This window comes from Microcaecilia unicolor, chromosome 1 (assembly GCF_901765095.1).
Source record: "Microcaecilia unicolor chromosome 1, aMicUni1.1, whole genome shotgun sequence".
NCBI lineage: Eukaryota > Metazoa > Chordata > Amphibia > Gymnophiona > Siphonopidae > Microcaecilia > Microcaecilia unicolor.
Window position 1 is genome coordinate 28,916,196 of NC_044031.1, and position 22,077 is coordinate 28,938,272.

At 43.9% G+C, this 22,077-nt stretch overlaps 1 protein-coding gene across 2 annotated transcripts in view; it reads left to right on the forward strand.

The window, feature by feature from the left end:
* The first annotated feature begins 998 nt into the window (after nt 1-998).
* Nucleotides 999-22,077, forward strand: part of LOC115464410 (gastrula zinc finger protein XlCGF7.1-like) — a 37,345-nt gene continuing 16,266 nt past the window's right edge. Inside the window, exons 1-2 of one of the 2 annotated variants that reach the window (XM_030194795.1) lie at nt 999-1,092; nt 10,783-10,909. In XM_030194795.1, the coding sequence (XP_030050655.1) occupies nt 1,066-1,092; nt 10,783-10,909 (154 nt within the window). In that variant the 5' untranslated portion in view covers nt 999-1,065. The remainder of the gene's footprint in view (nt 1,093-10,782; nt 10,910-22,077) is intronic. The other variant, XM_030194803.1, reaches the window with a different exon arrangement.

Sequence of the window (22,077 nt, forward strand, 5' to 3'; positions counted from 1 at the left end):
CGTACCTAGGTTGGCTGCCAACGAGGCGAGTCGTCACTATACCCCTGGCGCATCACCCCCCCCCCCCCCCCCAAAGCGCATCGTCCTCACCACCTAGGGGAGAACAGAGCAGTTGCACTGCTGTTAACTCCGCCGGTCCCCTGCCCTGGAACAAGAACTAACATCAGAGGGGGCAGGAAACCAGAAGAGTTGACAATCGTGCAACTGCTCTATGCACCCCCTCACTGCCTGCACCTGGGGCAGACCGCCCCCACCGCCCCACCCTTGGTACACTAGAGGTCAAAAGCTTTCTAAAAATCTATATACGTTACATCAACTGGCTCACCTGTATCTACATTCTCTGGAATTTATTGCCAGAGAAAGTGGTAAAGGTGGTTATCTTAGTGGGGTTTAAAAAAAGGTTTAGACGGCTTCCTAAAGGAAGTCCACAGGCCATTATTAAAATGACTTGGGGAAAATCCATTGCTTATTTCTGGGATAAGCAGCATACAATGTATTGAACTTTTTGGGGATCTTGCCAGGTATTTGTGACCTGGATTGGCTACTGTTGGAAACAGGATGCTGGGCTTGATGGACCTTTGGTCTGTCCCAGTGTGGCAATACTTATGTACTTATGTATTGACACCTTCACAGAAAGCAAATTGGTGAGGCAAGACTTCCCTTGACTGAATCCATGCTGACTTTGCCCCATGAAACCATGTTTTATCCACTGAACTTTAAAATAAGCTGTGTTCCTAATTAGTTTAGATTTTGTGTTTTGGCCTAGCTTCTCCGTTCAGTCTGTCTTTGATTGGGCAGTTTTAGAGGGTTTCATTTGGTACTCTCTTGGATTGAGTCTGGGATAGTGTATGTACAGGATCAGCTCCTCTGGCGGGTGCAGCAGATGGCAGCAGTCAGAAGCAGCTCTCCCTGACCTCTCTCCCTCTCTCTTGCTTCTCCAGTCCTCCCTCTGATCTGTAACCAGACCTCCCCCTTCCCTCCCCTTTTTCTCTCTTCTTTGTCTGAAGCCATTTGGAGCGAAGCTAGCTGACCGCCTGCACTGGTTGTGCTCTGGAGGATAGGAGAATGGCTGCAAGGCTTTGTGTTCAGCAGGTAGGAGACTGGCAGGAGGTGGGCAGCAGGGGATGCAGTGCCAGGCAATGCCATGCAACCTCTGATACACACATGGTGCATGGGGCAAGCAGAAAAAGAAATGATCCTGGCACCGCTCAATACAGAAAGTTCTGCTCTTTTAATCCCTGCAGCCCCCTCAAGCTCTTCTTCCTGGTGCTGCTTTGACTTTATGGGGCGCTCTGTTTCCGCTTCCTGTGATTTCTTTTCAGATTTATGTTCCTTCTTTTTCTCCAGCCCTTCTCCTCCCTCTGTTGCTCAATCCTTAGCTTGATATTTGGATTTCAGATTGTTGCATGAATAAAGTGGCGTGGTAGCTATGTTAGTCCACTTTTAAAAGTGGAGGAGTGGCCTAGTGGTTAGGGTGGTGGACTCTGGTCCTGGGGAACTGAGTTCGATTCCCACTTCAGGCACAGGCAGCTCCTTGTGACTCTGGGCAAGTCACTTAACCCTCCATTGCCCCATGTAAGCCGCATTGAGCCTGCCATGAGTGGGAAAGCGCAGGGTACAAACGTAACAAAAATAAAATAGATACTATTGGAGATTCTACATGGAATGTTGCTATTCCACTAGCAACATTCCATGTAGAAGGCTGCGCAGGCTTCTGTTTCTGTGAGTCTGACGTCCTGCACGTGCAGGACGTCAGACTCACAGAAGCAGAAGCCTGCACGGCCACATTGGTGATCTGCAAGGGCCGACTTCTACATGGAATGTTGCTACTATTGGAGATTCTACATGGAATGTTGCTATTCCACTAGCAACATTCCATGTAGAAGCCCCATTGGTGATCTGCAAGGGCCGACTTCTAGTGGAATAGCAACATTCCATGTAGAATCTGAAATAGTAGCAACAGTGGAGGAGTGGCCTAGTGGTTAGGGTGGTGGACTTTGGTCCTGAGGAACTGAGTTCAATTCCCACTTCAGGCACAGGCAGCTCCTTGTGACTCTGGGCAAGTCACTTAACCCTCCATTGCCCCATGTAAGCCACATTGAGCCTGCCATGAGTGGGAAAGCGCAGGGTATGAATGTAACAAAAAAAAAAAAATACACAGAAGTAAAAGAAAATAAGATGCTACCTTTTTTATTGGACCAACAATACATTTTTTGATTAGCTTTCGAAGGTAACTCTTATTCTTCAGATCAGAAATGAGCAAATGTTGACAAATACCAGACTATATCTATGGATTTATTTATTTGTTGCATTTTTATCCCACATTTTCCCACCTAATTGCAGGCTCGGTGTGGCTTACATAGTACCGTAAAGGCGATCACCATTGCGGTATGAACAAATACAAAGTGATTTAGTGGTAGAATAAAGATCATTGTAACAGACACATTAGGGAATCGTAGGGGGGAATAGATTAGGTTATGTCCAGTATGGTTTCGTTGTGTTGCAGTGAAACACAAAAGCATTCCAAGGACAGTCTCACAGGAAGAGGGTTGGGAGGGTTAGGTGAGACACAGGGAGAGCTGGATGGGTGATGTGGGATAGAAAACCCAGATTAAGTCCTGTCTGGAGGGCGTCAAAATATTTTATCATTTTGACTTCAAAGATCTTACGATACTGGATTGCCTTAAAATTTCCTTTTAGTATTCTCAGTGTCAAACAACCACCTTAAAATGGCTTGCTTCTTGCAATATTGATATTATCACTCTAAACAGTTGCATGCAAGATGGTCAAAATGTTGCTAAGATTAAAAAAGGGCTTCAATGATGTCTGTCACGTCTCAGAGAAACTTTGTACTAATGACTACACAATATCTTGACTAAGCCTGAAAAAAAACCTCCTTTCATTTTATTTAACTAGTAAAAAAAAAGGCCCATTTCTGGAGCCAATGAAACGGGCGCTAGCAAGGCTTTCCTCTGGCCCCCCCCCCCACCCAACGCACCTTCATTGTTAGAGACGCCATTGTGCCACCGTGGTCGCCTTCGATGTGTGACTCTGGCCCCCCCCCCAACGCACCTTCGTCGTCAGTGACGCCATTGCGCCGCCCTGGCCGCCGTCGATGTGAGTGAATTGCTCCGCCCTCAACGTCATAACGTTTGACGCGAGGGCGGGGCCCCGAGACTGTGTTTTTCGTGGCTTCAGAGCTTCGAACTTACGAACCTTGGCTTCAGTGACGTCAGACAATAGAACGTTGAGGGAGAGTTTTATATATATAGATTTGTCAGCTTTTCTTTTCTTATGTTTTATCATATTCATATTCTTTAGTGTCCGGCATATCTTGGTTTAAATGCTGCCTTGCCCTACAGTGCAACACCGTTTCACAAAGGCTTCTTCAGGAGCGTTTATAAACGCAGCGGCCCTGGTACTCTATGGATCCAAAATCATTTAGCATTAACTTCTATGGCTCTAAGGCTTATTCGTATTTCCAGCTACTAAACAATTTATATGTTTCTCGCCAACCACATTCAATCAACTCTTCCCGTTCCTTTCAATGTAAAGATTTGTCAGTCTGGCAGTTGATTCTAAAATGGTGGCTAGACTTTTAAATAGACGCTGCTACTCATTTACCAATGAAAATGCCGCTGAAAATTGATCAGAAAAATGCTTTCCAATCTATAGCCATATTTAGACCTTGCGGTTTGATAGTTTGAAGTTTGTTAATCCAAAATTGTTCTATTTGTAGCAATTTTTTCCCCCTATCTCCTCCTCATATGGATTCCTTGACGTGATCAATCACGCAACATTTAAATTCTTCTAGTGAATGTGATTTATGGAATGTGATTTATGGAATCCTGTTCAGAAGGAATGGATCCTCAGAAGCTTAGCTGAGATTGGGTGGCAGAGCCGGTGGTGGGAGGCGGGGCTAGTGCTGGGCAGACTTCTACGGTCTGTGCCCAGAAAAGGACAGGTACAAATCAAGGTAAGGTATACACAAAAAGTAAGCACATTGTTGGGCAGACTGGATGGACTGTGCGGGTCTTTTTCTGCCGTTATCTACTATGTTACTATCCTGCCTATTTTCGAACGAGAAGGCCGGCCATCTTCCGACACAAATCGGGAGATGGCCGGCCATCTCATAAACCCGGCCAAATTGGTATAATCGAAAGCCGATTTTGGCCGCCTTCAACTGCTTTCCATCGCAGGGCCAACCAAAGTTAATGGGGGGCGTTTCGGCAGGGTACGGAAGGTGGGACGGGGGCGTGGTTACGAGATGGCCGGCTTTGGCCGATAATGGAAAAAAGAAGGCCGGCTCTGATGAGCACTTGGCCGGCTTCACTTGGTCCATTTATTTTTAGGACCAAGCCTCAAAAAAGTGCACCAGATGATCACCAGAGGGAATCGGGGATCACCTCCCCTTACTCCTCCAGTGGACACCAACCCCCTCCCACCCCAAAATTTTTTTAACATTTTTGTGCCAGCTTCTATGCCAGCCTCAAATGTCATACCAAGCTCCATGACAGCAGTATGCAGGTCCCTGGAGTAGTTTTAGTGGGTGCTGCAGTGGACTTCAGGCAGGCAGACCCAGGCCCATCCCCCCCCTCCACCTGTTACACTTGTGGTAATAAATGTGTGCCCTCCAAAACCCACTGTACCCACATGTAGGTGCCCCTCTTCACCCATAAGGGCTATGGTAGTGTTGTACAGTTGTGGGGAGTGGGTTTGGGGGGTTTTGGAGGGCTCAGCACACAAGGTAAGGGAGCTATGGATCTGGGAGCAATTTATGAAGTCCACTGCAGTGCCCCCTAGGGTGCCCGGTTGGTGTCCTGGTATGTGAGGGGGACCACTGCACTATAAATGCTGGCTCCTCCCACAACCAAATGCCTTGGATTTGGCCGGGTTTGAGATGGCCGCCATTAGTTTCCATTATCAGCGGGAAACCAATGGCGACGATCTCTAACGCCGGCCCAAATGTTGAGATTTGGCCGGCCCCGACCATATTATCGAAACGAAAGATGGCCGGCCATCTTGTTTCGATAATAAGGTCGGGTATGCCGCTTTCCGGGGCCGGGCTTGGAGATGGCCGCCCCCATTCGATTATGCTCCTCCACGTTACTATGACACCATCAGTGCTTCCAATTTTTGGTGCAAATTATTAAATCAGTGTTCATTTAATCATATATGCGAAGGTCGAGTCGTCTTTCCTACATATGCTTTATGGCATGGGCAAAGCAAGACATATACTGCATAACTGCTGGCACAGTTCATATTAAATCTTAAATTATAGTCTTTCCAATCTCCCGGATTATGAAATTTGGAAGAATTTAACATAATTGGACAAGACTTACAATGTCCGCATGATGAATGTCCTGTTATTGTCTCATCTGTATTCATTTTGTGAATTTGTAATAATTCCTTTAAATTTTGTTCCCAGGAATATGCTAGAAAGCAACAGGGCAAACGATCCGCAAAATCTAACTTGGAGACAAACAGAGCAGGTCAGATAATAATCCCAATCAATCTTTATTTATATGGTAAACACCTTAATAAAAAGTGCCCTACGCAGGCTGTGTTTTGCCCAGCGATACTGAATAGTGTGGCTACATGCTGTCATTCTCTGGAGCGTGCTTTTTAGATTTAACCTTGGAACCTGCCTGCATGCTGGTTTTTTGCCTGCAATTTTGCTTTTGTTTTTTTTTATCTATCCATTGCATTTGGTGGCCAGTAGGGTTTGTACTTTTTCATTTGCTGTGAAAGACAATATTCTCATAGAGGCCCTGACACAGCCTGTGTCGGGCACTTCTTATTAAGGTGTTTACCCTATAAATACAAATTGATTGGGATTATTACCGGATCTGCTCTATTTGTCTCCACTTGGAAATATGCTATGCTTAAAGATTGCTGTGAAAACACTGGATGCGTTTGGAGAATTCTTCAGTGTTCTTTCAAAATCCTAGCTGCTTCCGGGGAACCTTGAAAATATGTTAACACGCATGTTTGTATGTCTTGTTCCGACTCTTGTGCTTCTCGATCTTGCAATAAAAATTCTCGATGGTTGTATATTGCACAATGATATGCATTCTTTAAAACTGGATAAGGATACCCTCTTTGTTTCAATTTAGTCATCAATTGTCTTGAATGCTGTTTAAACATATATGTTTCAGTGTAAATCCTATGATATCATAAGTACTGCCATACTGGGAAAGACCAAAGGTCCATCGAGCCCAGCATCCTGTTTCCAACAGTGGCCAATCCAGGTCACAAATACCCGTTGTGAACTGGTCACCCTTCCAGACCCTGGCCAGGGCTGACCCTGCTTAGCTTCCTTCATAAATGTTCACCAACACCAGGCTTCTTATAACCAAAGGTTTTATTAGTTGCCATTTAACATAAACTTCATGGCTTATTCCTTCTCTAACTTAAACATTTCTTCTTCAATCCAAACATTTAAAGCAGTTCCTCAAACTTTCACAGTTCAAACAGCCAAACAAAGCGTTTACTTTTCTTTCTTAGATGGTAACATAGTAACATAGTAGATGACGGCAGAAAAAGACCTGCACAGTCCATCTAGTCTGCCCAACAAGATAAACTCATATGTGCTACTTCTTGTGTATACCTTACCTTGATTTGTATCTGCCATTTTCAGGACACAGACTGTAGAAGTCTTGCCCAGAACTAGCCCCACCACCCAAACACCAGCCCCGCCTCCCAATCTCAGCTAAGCTTCTGAGGATCCATTCCTTCTGCACAGGATTCCTTTATGTTTATCCCATGCATTCCGTAACATCAAATGCATTACAAATTTTCCAAAAATACAAACTTACTATGATACAAGATTTTCAACACATCCATGGTTGCCAAGGTGATTGCTCTGTTTGTGAACAATTGTGCCTTCGGAAAATCCAGGACGTTCTGACTACACATGGCAAAAAACTTGAACACTTTGGTTTACCAACAATCACCCAGAGAATAGAAGATCCTTCATAGCTATCAGGTTTCAGACCATTATATAGCCCTGAGACAGTCATAACTACCCTGATAACAAAATTCAGAATATGCCAAGGTCAGAAAATCCTACTGTCAACACTAATGACCTTGCTCGACTTCATGGGAATTAGTGGTACAGTGGCAGCCTGGTTTAATGTTTTTTTTTTAAGACTAGATCTTATCTTGTAAAGATGTCTAACCAGTTTTCAGCCTCTTGGATCTCTGAATGTGGGGTGCCACAAGGTTCTCCAATATCACCTTTATTATTTAATGTTATGATGGCTCCACTTGGCAAGAAATTGGAAAAAATGGGATTTAATCAATTTATATATGCTGGTGATGTCACTATTTATGTACCTTTTAATAACAATATCTCAGAGATACCATCTTTCTCAGATGGTAGTGCAGCTATCACCTTTTCAGCAGGGAGTTTCAAAAATCCACAGAGTTCAGCCAGCACCTTCAAGGGGATCTTCTTCCTCCAGCTCCCATGTCTCCAGCTTCTCTCTTCTCTTTCACTACTCAGGCAGGTATAATTAGCTTCTCCACCCCTTCAGGCTCTTCCCCCTAATTTCAGGCAGGACCCAGCCCATAACCACCTACACCTGTTTCCAGCCCAGGACTCTCCTTGGTCCTAGCAACCTCAACCTAGACATTCCCCTAATGGCTCCCTCTAGTGACTCATCCTGGGCATTTCCCCCCATTTCTATGGGAACAGCGCCATCTAGTGGCCTACCCAGGCTAGGACAGCCCCTTATTCTTCACACCGTCAAGATCCCCAAAATGTACAAAACATTTTATACTGCTTATCCCTAATTTTTTGACAACACTGGCTGAAACAGCCCTAGCAAAATAACTTCATTTTGATGGTACGTTTTTCCTAAAAAAAAAAGGGAGTAGGGATGTGAGCAACATTCGCTTTCTCAGTGGCCTGCCTATACATGATAAACTCTGTCATAGATCCATTTTTCCTCAATCAGTGGTCCCCATATATCTATAGCTGGTATAGATATATAGATGATATACTTTTTATTGTGGCAAGGAGATGGTGATCAGTTACAATCATTTTTAACATGGTTAAACGTTAATATAAAGTTTACATTGCAGAGTTGACAAACTACTATCAACTTTTTAGATGTGCAGATTCATCAAATAGAAAAAAAAAGATTTCTCACAACAGTATATTGTATTGTATTGTAACATTTATACCCCGCACTTTCCCACTTATTAGCAGGCTCAATGCGGCTTACAAAAATAACAGGTTTACAAGAATACAAAATGGATAAAACAGCAGAATATCTATATATATAAAACTCACCCTCAACGTTCTGAAGACAGTGACGTCAGTGAAGCCAAGCCCTGACTTCCCTCAAAAAGGTTTGAAGGTTCGTGGTGGTGAAGTCACCAAAATCGCTCCGGGCCCCGCCCTCGAGGGCGGAGCAAGGGCAGAACAATGAAGGGGTTGGCAGGGAGGGAGGCGGGGGTGGGTGGGAAATCGCTACAGGCCCCGCCCTTGAGGGCGGAGCAAGGGCAGAACAATGAAGGGGTTGGCAGGGAGGGAGGCAGGGAGGCGGGGGTGGGTGGGAAATCGCTACAGGCCCCGCCCTTGAGGGCGGAGCAAGGGCAGAACAATGAAGGGGTTGGCAGGGAGGGAGGCAGGGAGGCGGGGGTGGGTGGGAAATCGCTACAGGCCCCTCCCTCGAGGGCGGAGCAATGGCAGAACAACGAAGGGGTTGGCAGGGAGGGAGGCGGGGGTGGGTGGGAAATCACTACAGGCCCTGCCCTCGAGGGCGGAGCAATGGCAGAACAACGAAGGGGTTGGCAGGGAGGGAGGCGGGGGTGGGTGGGAAATCACTACAGGCCCTGCCTTCGAGGGCGGAGCAATGGCAGAACAACGAAGGGGTTGGCAGGGAGGGAGGCGGGGGTGGGTGGGAAATCGCTACAGGCCCCGCCCTCGAGGGCGGAGCAAGGGCAGAACAACGAAGGGGTTAGCGGGGGGGGGGGTGTGTTGCCAAAGAAAACCTTGCTAGCGCCCGTTTCATTTGCTCAGAAACGGGGCTCTTTTACTAGTAGTATATAAAGAGGTGGACAATAAAAGGTGGGTAAGTAAGATGGGTAAGGGAGGAAGGTTCTTGAATGGCTCCTAGGCTTCCTGACTACAAGATCCTACCAAGTAAAGTCATCTTCCTCTCTCTCTATTTCATGGATAGCGGAGTGTATGATTCCCAAGGCTCACCACTCTCACCACTGCTATTCAACCCGATGATGGCCCCACTTGCTCGACCACTATCCAAATGAAACTTCAACCCCCTTATATACGCTGATGACGTGTCAATCTACATCCCCTTCAAAAAGAATCTGCATGAAATCGCCTCCATGGTAATGGACGGAATAAACATAATGAAATCATGGGCATCATCATTCAAACTCAAGATGAACAAGGAAAAAACATACTCACATCACCTTAATATCGAACGCTTCACAAGCATCAATGTCATGGGCACATCCCTCCCAATATCGGACAACCTAAAAATCCTAGGAGTCACCATTGACTGCAACCTATCCTATATAATAATTTGCACCTCCAACGTTCTACGTCTGGATGCCTGGGTTCGTAACATCCATAACTGCTCTGCCCTCGCGTCAAAACATAATGATGTCAGAGGGCGGAACAGTGAAAGGGAAGGGAAGCCAGCACCAGCCAGCCAGAGAACGTTCAGGTACAAATAGAGGGGAGGAGAGAATCGCGGGAGAATCGCCCCCCTCCCTCCCCCCTCTCCGAGTTCCAGGCCCCCCTCTCCTCCGAGTTCCAGGCCTCCCTCCCTCTCCTCCGACTCCTAACGTCAATGTAAAATGCTTTAACTGTTGTAAACTGTAAGCCACATTGAACCAACAACTAGTTTGGAATATGTGGGGTACAACTGCAGAAAATAATTAATAAAATAAAATTTAAGATGTATAGTCTAAGGGCAGTGATATTTCCTATTCAGATTAGCCGCTTAAGGGAACAGAGGATCAAGGGCCAGCTGTGACTCCAATGCTTGTGGCCTGCAAATCCCTGCACCTTTAAGGGACTGTCTGGCATATTAAATAGGTAATTCTATAATTGTACATAGGTGACTGATAGGAGCCCATTCTATGAAGGAACATAGGTACCTAATTCCCTTTATATAATACTAGTTGGTGTAAGTGTCTGCACCTAAGTTCATAGTTAGACTTAAAAACCCTAATGTACATAGAGAAAACCAAGTCTAGGGCCACACATGGAGGATCTAAACCTGGCAATTTTGGGGGAAGAGAGGTCCTGGAGTCCTCTTTGTGTGGAGTAATGTTAGCAGAATAAAGTCATCTGAACTCTAATTTATTTATTTATTTATTTATTTGCTGCACGTGTATCCCTCATTTTCCCACCTATTTGCAGGCTGAATGTGGCTTACAAAATATTATAGCAACATGTACACATTACAGGATAAGAATTTCAGAATATAGATACAGATGGGTACATAGAATATCAAAGCAATCATATTAACGGAATAATAATTTTACAATTATTACAAATAAGAGTGCATAAGTAAATCATATTGGATTGGAAGTGGATTGAAAGATCAACATAACATAACATAATGATATCAGGACAAGATATAATATTCAGTCGTGAGGATGTAATTAGGATGAATGGATAGGAGGGTTCCTTAATAGTTGTGATTGGAATAATTAGGAAGTCAGATCGTTATGGGGAATCTTTATTGCAGTCTGAGTTCCTCCTCAAGTCACTGAGCTTGTTTCTGGTTTGTGTTTCAGCAGCCAGTGACATTTGAGGATATCACTGTCCACTTCTCCCAGGAGCAGTGGGAATATTTGGATGAAGGGCAGAAGGAGCTGTACAGGGAGGTGATGAAGGAGAATTATGAGACTCTGATCTCATTAGGTAAGGATTACATTATCTGCATTTTTAGCTGATTTAATAAAAGTAATTTGACACACTTTCTTGTGCCTCTTCTAGTTCAGAAACTTCCAGGTATGATCACAGCTTGTCTCAACCCTGCTCTCTATCTGAGGATGGCAGTGTTAGAGCCAGGATTGAGGAACCTTTAGACCAGTGTTTCCCAAGTCCGGTCCTGGAGTACCCCTTGCCAGTCAAGTTTTCAGGATATGCACAATGAATATGCATGAAAGAGATTTGCATACAATGGAGGCAACGAATGCAAATTGAGTTCATGCATATTTATTGTGGATATCCTGAAAACCTGACTGGAAAGGGGTACTCCAGGACTTGGCTTGGGAAACACTGCTTTAGACCATCCTGTGCGTCTTGCCAGTTTTCTTCCCTGTAAATCGGAGACAAATCCTCTTCCAGTTCCTGGAGCAGGGCTGAAAGCCAGGGTGAGACTTGGCAGCAACAGATCACATTGAAGCAGCCTTTGAATATAATCAAAAGTGTAGCATTCAGCCTCTCATCAGCTCATGACACTGGCACTGGGGATGTGCTCTTGTTTCAAAACTAATGGCAAAATGCTATCAGAAATTAGGGAGGCTAACAAACTGAGGAACACAATAATAATGGGTGATTTCAATTACTGGGTAAACGTAACATCAGGGCAAGCTAGGGAGGTAAAATTCCTTGACAAAATAGAGGACCACTTTATGGAGCAGCTGATACAGGGGCCAGCAAGAGGAGGAAAAATTCTAGACCAAGCCCTTAGTGGAACGCATGATCCACTAAGGTGCAGGAGGTAATGGTGCTGGGGCCACTTGATAAAAGTGATCATAATATGATCAGATTCGATATCAGCTTTGGAGTTAAGTGCGCACAGGAAATCCAATATGTTGGCATTTAACTTTCAAAAAGGATACTATGATAAAATAAGAAAAACTGTGAAAAAAAAACTTAGAGGAGCAGCTGCGAAGGTCAAAAATTTACATCAGGCGTGGATGCTGTTCAAAAATACCATCCTGGAAGCACAGGCCAACTATATTCTGTGTATTAAAAAAGGAGGAAGGAAGACCAAATGACAGCCAGCATGGTTAAAAAGTGAGGTGAAGGAAGCTAGTACAGCTAAAAGAAAATCCTTCAGAAAACGGAAGGAGGATTTGACTGAAAATAATAAGAAACAGCAAAAGGAATGTCAAGTCAAATGCTGATAAGGAGGGCAAAGAGGGACTTTGAGAAAAAGATTGCGTTGGAAGCAAAAACACATAGTAAAAATATTTTTAGGTATATTAAAAGAAAGAAGCCGGCAAAAGAATCAGTTGGACCGCTAGATGACTGAGGGGTAAAAGGTAGGGTTACCATATGGCTCCAGAAAAAGGAGGACGGATTGAGCCAGCCGGGTTTTACTTCCATTGCTTTCCATTGAAAGCAATGGACGTAAAACCCGGCTGGCTCAATTACTTCCATTGAAAGCAATGGAAGTAAAACCCGGCTGGCTCAATCCGTCCTCCTTTTTCTGGAGCCATATGGTAACCCTAGTAAAAGGGGCACTCAGGGAAGACAAAGCCATAGCGGAGAGATTAAAAGAATTCTTTGCTTCTGTCTTTACCAAGGAAGATTTGGGAGAGATACCGGTGTCAGAAATGGTATTCAAAGCTGATGAGTCAGAGAAACTGAAGTGGAGGAGTGGCCTAGTGGTGGACTTTGGTCCTGAGAAACTGAGTTGAATTCCCACTTCAGGCATAGGCAGCTCCTTGTGGCTCTGGGCAAGTCACTTAACCCTCCACTGCCCCACGTAAGCCGCATTGAGCCTGCCATGAGTAGGAAAGCGTGGGGTACAATTATAACCAAAAAAATATATATATATATACCTGGAAGATGCAATGACGTAATTTGACAAATTGAAAAGTAGCAAATTGCCTGGACCAGATGGCATTCATCCCAGAATACTGATAGAATTAAAAAATGAACTAGCAGAACTATTGTTAGTAATATGTAATTTACCTTTAAAATCAAGCATGGTACCAGAAGATTGGAGGGTGGCCAATGTAAGACCAATTTTTTAAAAGGGTCCAAGAGGTGATCTGGGAAATTATAGACTGGTGAGCCTGACGTCAGTGCCGGGCAAAATGGTAGCAGCTATTATAAAGAACAAAATTGCAAATCATATTCAAAAGCATGGATTAATGAGACAAAGCCAACATAGATTTAGTGAGGGAAATCTTGCCTCACTAATCTATTACTTATCTTTGAAGGGGTGGATAAAGGTGAGCCGGTTGATGTTCTGTATCTGGATTTTCAAAAGGCATTTGACAAAGTACATCATGAAAGACTCCAGAGGAAAATGGAGAGTCATGGGATAGGAGGAAGTGTCCTATTGTGGATTAAAACTGGTTAAAGGATAGAAAACAAAGAGTAGAGTTAAATGGTCAGTATTCTCAATGGAGGAGGGTAGATAGTGGGTTTCCACTGGGGTCTGTAATGGGACCGCTGCTTTTTAACATATTTATAAATGATCTAGAGATGGGAGTAACTAGTGAGGTAATTAAATTTGCTGATGACACAAAGTTATTTAAAGTTGTTAAATTGCAAAAGGATAGTGAAAAATTACAAGAGGATTTTACGAGACTGGGAGACTGAGCATCCAAACGGCAGATGACGTTTAATGTAAAGCAAGTGCAAAGTGATGTATGTGGGAAAGAGGAACCTAAACTATAGCTACATGATGCAAGGGTCCATATTAGGAGTCACCAACCAGGAAAGGGATCTAGGTGTCATCGTTGATGATACACTGAAACCCTCTTCTCAGTGTGTGGCGGTGGCTAAGAAAGCAAATAGAATGTTAGGTATTATTAGGAAAGTAACAAAAATGAAGAAGTTATAATGCCTTTGTATCACTCCATGGTGTAACTGCACCTCGAATATTGTGTGCAATTCTGGTCACTACATCTCAAAAAAGATTTAGTGGAATTAGAAAAGGTACAGGGAGAGGAGACGAAAATGATAAAGGGGATGGGACGACTTCCCTATCAGGAAAGGCTGAAGCAGCTAGGGCTCTTCAGCTTGGAGAAAAGACTGCTGAGGGGAGATATGATAGAGGTCTATAAAATAACGAGTGGAGTGGAACGGGTAGAAGTGAATCGCTTGTTTACGCTTTCCAAAAATACTAGGACTAGAGGGCACGCAATGAAGCTACAAAGTAGTAAATTTAAAACGAATTGGAGAAAATATTTCTTCATTCAACGTGTAATTAAACTCTGGAATTCATTGTCAGAGAATGCAGTAAAAGCTGTTAGCTTAGCGGGGTTTAAAAAAGGTTTGAATATCTTCCTAAAAGAAAAGTCCATAAGCCATTATTGTAATGGGGAAAATCCACTGCTTATTTCTAGGATAAGCAGCATAAAATGTATTGTACTGTTTTGGGATCGTGCCAGGTACTTGTAACCTGGATTGGCCACTGTTGGAAACAGGATGCTGGTCTTGATGGACCTCTTTCTGGTTTAATTCCAAAATTAAAATCAGCAAATCCTCTCTTAATTGGCCTCTATGTAGCGTTTTCTCTTTGCCTCAACTTCTCCTTTAGAAGGCCTGAATGGTCTACCCCTTCACATACAGTATATAATGGTCTACCCCTTCACTAATGTAGTCTGTGGTCACACCTAAATGACTGGGTCTTGTAATCCTGATCCTTGCCCCTAGGGAGGGGACTACACTTCAGCCTTAGAGAAGTTCTCATTTCTTGGAGAAAAACTCCTTGACTGTGTTTAACCGTATACCTATGCCTCCTTATCAGACAGGCTGCAAGATTCAAGGCTAAATTTTCAGACATTTATTCCCTGGATAAAATAATTTGGATTAAAGAACACAGGAAGAGATACACCATTAGCCAATCATAAATTTATCTTTGAAGCTTATTTATTACAAATAGGAAAATAGATATCTAATTGCTGCCTTGCCAATTACAATTCATAAGTAGTACAAACAAATAGTCTTTTTCCTTTCTTGTTCCTGTGGAGGAATTACCAGCCTGGAGCAAAATAAAGTGCTAGTAAGACTCCTATTTTTGCTGTAATAAACCATTCCTTTTTTACCTTTTTTCTAACTATGTGTACTTAACAATTCTCAGTCTGCTGTCTCAGCTCCTGCTGTCTCAGTTGATGGCCCCTTTCTCTAAAAATAACATTTGATTTAGTTGTTCCAGCAAAACCAGTCTCACGACCTCCAACCATAAATCTTTGCACAGAATAGTCCTAGGGCTTGTTTAACCTCCTCCTTCACCCCTCTCTGTTGCTGTGTTTGCAAGTGGAATATTAAGATAAGATTATACTGGAATGGATGTACCGTGCAGGTCTTTTTCTGCCGTCATCTACTATGTTACTATCCTGCTTATTTTCGAACGAGAAGGCCGGCCAGCTTCCGACACAAATCGGGAGATGGCCGGCCATCTCCTAAACCCGGCCAAATCGGTATAATCAAAAGCTGATTTTGGCCGCCTTCAACTGCTTTCCGTCGCAGGGCTAGCCAAAGTTAAAGGGGGCGTTTTGGCAGGGTATGGAAGGCGGGACGGGGGCGTGGTTACGAGATGGCCGGCTTCGGCCGATAATGGAAAAAAGGCCAGCTCTGACGAGCACTTGGCCGGCTTCACTTGGTCCATTTATTTTTAGGACCAAGCCTCAAAAAAGTGCCCCAGTTGCCCAGATGACCACCGGAGGGAATCGGGGATCACCTCCCCTTACTCCTCCAGTGGTCACCAACCCCCTCCCACCCAAAAAAAATTTTTTTTAACATTTTTGTGCCAGCTTCTTTGCCAGCCTCAAATGTTATGATAGCAGTATGCAGCTCCAGCTCCATGACAGCAGTATGCAGGTCCCTGGAGCAGTTTTAGTAGGTGCTGCAGTGGACTTCAGGCAGGCGGACCCAGGCCCATCCCCCCCCCACCTGTTACACTTGTGGTGATAAATGTGAGCCCTCCAAAACCCACCCGAAACCCACTGTACCCACATGTAGGTGCCCCCCTTCACACATAAGGGCTTTGGTAGTGGTGTACAGTTCTGGGGAGTGGGTTTGGAGGGTTTGGGGGGCTCAGCACACAAGGTTAGGGAGCTATGGATCTGGGAGCAATTTATGAAGTCCACTGCAGTGCCCCCTAGGGTGCCTGGTTGGCGTCCTGGCATGTGAGGGGACCACTGCACTATAAATGCTGGCTCCTCCCATGACCAAATGCCTTGGATTTGGCCAGGTTTGAGATGGCCACCATTAGTTTCCATTATCGGCGGGAAACCAATGGCGGCGATCTCTAACGCCGGCCCAAATGTTGAGATTTGGCCGGCCCCGACCATATTATCGAAACGAAAGATGGCCGGCCATCTTGTTTCGATAATACGGTCGAGTATGCCGCTTTCTGGGGCCGGCCTTGGAGATGGCCGCCCATATATATGGCCAGCCCCGTTCAATTATGCCCCTCCATGTTACTGTCTGACCTTACCTTGCTGTTTTACAGACTTGGGCAAACTCTGCTTCACAGAAAAAAAGCACGTATCTTTAAAGAGTTACGTGGAGGGGCATAATCGAACGCGAACGGCCATCTCCATGGGCGTCTCTATCCGAAAACGGGTATGTGAAGAGGTGGGACAGACCGCATTATCGAAAAAATGGGCATCCATCTTTCGTTTCAAAAATACGGTTTGGACGGACCAAATGTCATGGATTTGGTCCTTTCTGAGATGGGCGTTTTTTTTTTTTTTTTTTGCGATAATGGAAACTAAAAACGCCCAGCTCAGAAACGTCCCAATCCAAGTCATCTGGTCGTGGGAGGGACAAATGTACAATTCTACCATAGCTCTTAGGATTGAAGAGGGCAACTACATGTGGGTACAGTGGGTTTTAGCAACAAGTCCTGTCCCTGGAGCAATTTTAGTGGGTACTGCAGTGCACTTCAGGCAGGTGGACCCAGGCCCAACCCCCCCCCCCCCCCCCCCACCTGTTACACTTGTGGTGGTAAATGGGAATCCTCCAACCCCCCCCCAAAACCCACTGTACCCACATCTAGGTGCCCCCCTTCACCCATAAGTGCTATGGTAATGGTGTAGAGTTGTGGGGAGTGGGTTTTGGGGAGGATTTGGGGGGCTCAGCACCCAAGGTAAGGGAGCTATGCACCTGGGTGGTATTTTAATGTTTTGTTTTTACTTTTAAAAGTGCCCGGTTGGTGTCCTGGCATATGAGGGGGACCAGTGCACTACGAATCCTGGCCCCTCCCACGACCAAATACCTTAGATGTGTTCATTTTTGAGATGGCCGCCTTCGGTTTCCATTATCGCCGAAAACCGAGGCCGGCCATCTCAAATCTGCCCAAATCCTAGGCATTTGGCCGGCCCAACCGTATTATTGAAAGAAAAGATGGCCGCCCATCTTTTTCGATAATACGGTTGGGACCGCCCCTTCTCTTAGCCGTTCCCAGAGATGGGCGGCCCCTTTCGATTATGCCCCTCAGAGTAACTTAAAAATAAAGACACCGAGATTACCTATTTAAGTCTACCTTTCCCCAAGTTAAAAAGCAATTTCCCTTACAGCACTTCTTCCATGGGATTGCTATTTCGTGGGCCCTGTTGTGTGGTACTAGGTTCAGGACTGCTTCCGTTCCTAGGATAATTCCAACGCCTCTGCCTAGTGATTCCCATACGACTGTGCTTGCATCAACTGTAGAGTACCCTGCTGTGCACCTGCAAACTGTTGCATTACAGTTGTGAAGCTATTTAGAGTGTCAGCCAGCATTTGAGACTTGGTGTCTTGCAGTTCTGTTTTTTTGTGGGGGACCCTGCGTTTGAGCTTCTTGTGGGCCCCGTATTTTTCCAAGTTTTCCTCTGAGGCTTGCATTTGCTCCTGGCAGACTGATTTGTGTTTCCAGCAGGTGACTTTCCAGAGAACTTCCCACTATCATGTGGGTGAGAGGAAGGAGTATGTGTTGTACTGAATTGACATGTAGATTACAGTCCTTGGCCTTGCCCTGGTTTTAACTCATATTTTCACGCCCCTCTGGACCATTCTGCCTGGCCTCATACTTTCTCGGCATACTCCACCAAGCTGGAGAACGGCTCATGTTCTTTACCTGTTAAAGCAGCCTTTATAACCTTTGGCAGAGTCCTCAGAAAAACAGTTTTAAAGCCTTTATCCTCCTGCCTCATCAGGACTGGATTCAAAGTAGAAGTGAGTTTAACTCATAAGCACAACTTTTAGGTGACTGCCCTTCTCCACACTGCACAATGTAGCCTGCCTGTAGAGCATCAAAGTCTGTTTCATATGGCCCATAATGCTTAATCAGAGCTTGCTTGAACACAGCCAGGTCAGTTTCCTGACAAGATGATATGGAGGTTAGGAATTGTTGGCAGAAATTGTTGTCCGGGGCAACAGGGTAATCACATCCTGTTCCCTGTCAAAAGGGTCTACCATCCTTTTAAATCCCTTTATGCATTTATAAAGGTTCAGGGGCTCAGCATTCCCTGATAGAGGCCTGACCTCAGGTGTGAACAATTTGCTTTTTTATTTGGGGGGGGGGGGGGGGTCTGCCTTTGGGCCCAGGACCTTCCATGGATGGAGGTATCCTTCCTCATTCTCATGGAAGTACTGCTGGCTCATGGTGGTGGAGGGGCTTTCTGTTGCAGTGTGTTACTGGGTTCCTCTTCAGACTCTTCCTCATCGCTACCGCTCTCAGTGCATGAGTCATGCTTCAGCACTGTGGTATGCATGGCCTCCATCATCTGTGTGCATCACTCAAGGGCAGCTACACACTGATCTCTCTTCTGACAAATTGAACATGTCACGCTTCAATTACAGTCAGGTTATCTATTAAGGCTGCCATGCCTCCTTGCAAGGTCTCTATTTTCCGCTGGTTTTGGTCCACCAAATCCAGCTGCAATCTAGCAGATTCAGTTTGTAACGTTAAGCATCGACCCACATCTGCAATTCTGCAGGAACTCAAATTGGCCTGATGACCCCCCATCACGTGGGATTTCATACAAGGACCTGGTCTTTTTAGACTGAACAAGCTCACGTCTCACCCTTTCTATTTTATATTGTAGGGAATCTATTTTAGCCTCCATATCTTGTAACATCTGCTTGTTCTCCTGTACCCTGAGGTACTGTTCTCAAACCTTCTTTGCGAACTCGTGTTCATTCCCCCCAATAGCAACCTGTTGTTCCTGAACAGACACTCTCTTTTGCATCCCAAATAAAATACGTCTTTGTACCTCATAATGAGCCTCAGTCTTTTCCACTTTGCTTACAAATGGGTCATTGAGCAACTGCATTCGCTGGAGAATTCCTTCATGTTCTTCCCGTAAATCCTGCCCTGCTGAAGACGTGCTGTCGGAGCTCCTTGAGCTTCTCCCGGGCTAACCCTAGTGCATTATTAGCTCCCAGGAATTCAAACATCTGTGCCCGATATGGCCATATTTCGCCTGAGATACTGGACAAACTTGAGTAGAGAGATGTGGTAGCCATGTTAGTCCACTTTTAAAGGTAATCAATAGAAATAAAACAAAACATGGAAAAGAAAATAAGATGATACCTTTTTTATTGGACATAATTTAATACATTTTTTTATTAGCTTTTGAAGGTAGCCCTTCTTCGCCAGATCGGAAATAAGCAAATGTTGGTAGATGACAGTATATATATAAGTGAAACATCAAAGCATTTCAGTGATGGGTTAGGTGAGAGACAGGGAGAGCTGGGTGGATGAGGGACAGGGAGATATGCATGCAGATAAGAGGGTGACGAAGCAGTACAAATTTATGGTTTATAATGGGCCAGAAAACCCAGATCTTTAAGTCCTGTCTGGTGGGTGTCAAAATATTTAATCATTCTGACTTCAAAGGTCTTATGTTCCTGTATTGTTTTAAAGTTCCCTTTCAGGATTCTTAAAATGAAATCACTGGTACAGTGTTCTGGTTTTGTAAAGTGCTGCCCCACAGAGGTGACATCCTGGTTGGTACTAGCATTTTTCATATGGTGTCTATGTAAATTTAATCTCTTCTTTAGCATCTGACTTTTTTCTTCAATGTAGCACCCTTAATGATATATACCACATTGGAAGATGAGCATGTGAAAGATTCCTTAATGTTGAATATTTTTCCTTTGTGAATGACCGTGGGGTCCTGTGAAATGTTTTGGCATAGTTTGCAGCAGGCTATATTGCAAGGATGTGTGCCATTTTCTTCTTTTTGAGTCTGTGTTGGGAGCTTACTTCTAATTGGCTTGTGTTTTAAATTGGGTGGCTGTCGGAAGGCCAGCACTGGTGGGGTTGGGAATATCTCTTTCAGTAATTCATCCTCCTGGAGTAGAGGCTGTAGATCTTTTATGATTTTTCTTAATTTTTCCAGCTCTGGGTTGTGTCACTATAAGGGGGATTCTGTCTGTGGCTTTCTTTTCCTTGTACTGTAGAAGATTTTCCCTGGGTGTTTTGAGGGAGGAGACAATATTCTTGGAGATTATTTTGGGGTTGTAGCCTTTCTGTTGGAAGGATGCAGTCTGGGGTTTGAGGTGTCTGTCTCTGTCCCCTGGGTCAGGGCAGATATGGTGGTACCTTGTGGCTTGGCTGTAAATAATGGATCTTTTTGTAAGTGAATGGTAGAAGCTGGAGTTGTGGAGGTAGCTGCATTTGTCTGTGGGTTTCTTGTATATGGATGTTTGTATATAGCCATCGTTGATGGAGATTGTGGTGTCCAAAAAATTGACTTTTTCTGGGGGAGTAGTCAATTTTGAATCTGATTGTAGGATGGTGTGTATTGAAGGAACTGTAAACTTGTTTCAGAGTTTCTTCCCCCTCAGTCCAAATCATAAAAATGTCATGTACCTGTAGTATTTTAGGGGTTTGGTCTGGTATGTATTTAGAAATGTCTCTTCCAGCTCAGCCATAAAGAGGTTGGCATATTGGGGTGCTGTCCTGGTGCCCATCGCAGTGCCCATGATTTGTAGATAGATATCATTGTTAAAGCAGAAACAGTTGTGAGTTAGAATAAATTTGATTAATTTTGTAATAGTTTCTGGTGAGTATTGATGGTCCAGTGTGGATGCTTTTAGGAGCGTCTCACATGCAGCTATGCCATCCGCATGGCAAACATAAAAGCATTCAGATATTATTGTAAAAAACAGATGCAAATAATGTTACAATACAAACTCCTTCATATAAGAGCTACATATAACAATAAATACACTTTAAAATGAAAACGACAAACTATTCAACATCTGTATCAAAATTAAAACTCATACATACTTAAGAACTAAAAAGTAAACAAAACTGTAAATACAACTGTAAAAATCACTTAAAAGAAAAATGGAGAGAGGTTTACCCAGCTGGTGTAAAGATACAGACCTCACCCTGGCTGGTCCAACAGATAAAATGAAGCTAGCACTGTATTATAGAAATAAATTCTCCACCATGGTGTTAAATCAATCAGCAGCTAAAAGGTATTAAATATTCAAAAACCAATTAAAATTAATCTACTCACCTGCTCCTGTTCCTGGATGCGCTTGTACAAATAGAGAAACAATCTTGCTATGACAGCCTAACTTATATACACTAGGATGTCACGCATACATAATTAATGGAGTTAAAGAGACATTGTTTCAACTTATAATGGTAAGAATACTTAAATATGATGTAAAAAGGATGTGGTGTGATAAAACAACAGTGGCAACGACTGATTTAAAAAAAACAAAAAAAAAAAACAGGCCCAAAGCATATTTTCAAAGCACTTAGCCTTCCAAAGTTCCATAGTGGAACTTTGGAAGGCTAAGTGCTTTGAAAATATGCCAAAGTGTTCAAAGTCCATCTAGAGAGATTCTAAAATCCATAACTACAAAAAAAAAAAAAAACCCACTGTAAAAAAAATCCTAAAAGTACGCAGAAATGAAAATAATGGCTAAAATCGTGGTGGAACACATTGAACTTGAATATATGTGTTTCAATTACGTCAGTGCATTTCACTGATGTCATCAATGCATTACAACCATGGAAGAAACCTCAGAGTTTTAAAAAAAAAAATCCCATAAAAGACATGAAGAATGTCTCAAAAACATCTAAAAATGTACTAGAACTTCTAAAAATAGACTAAAATGATTAATTCTAACAACCCCAAAAATAAAGAAACAAGTTTGAAAAATCGCGATCA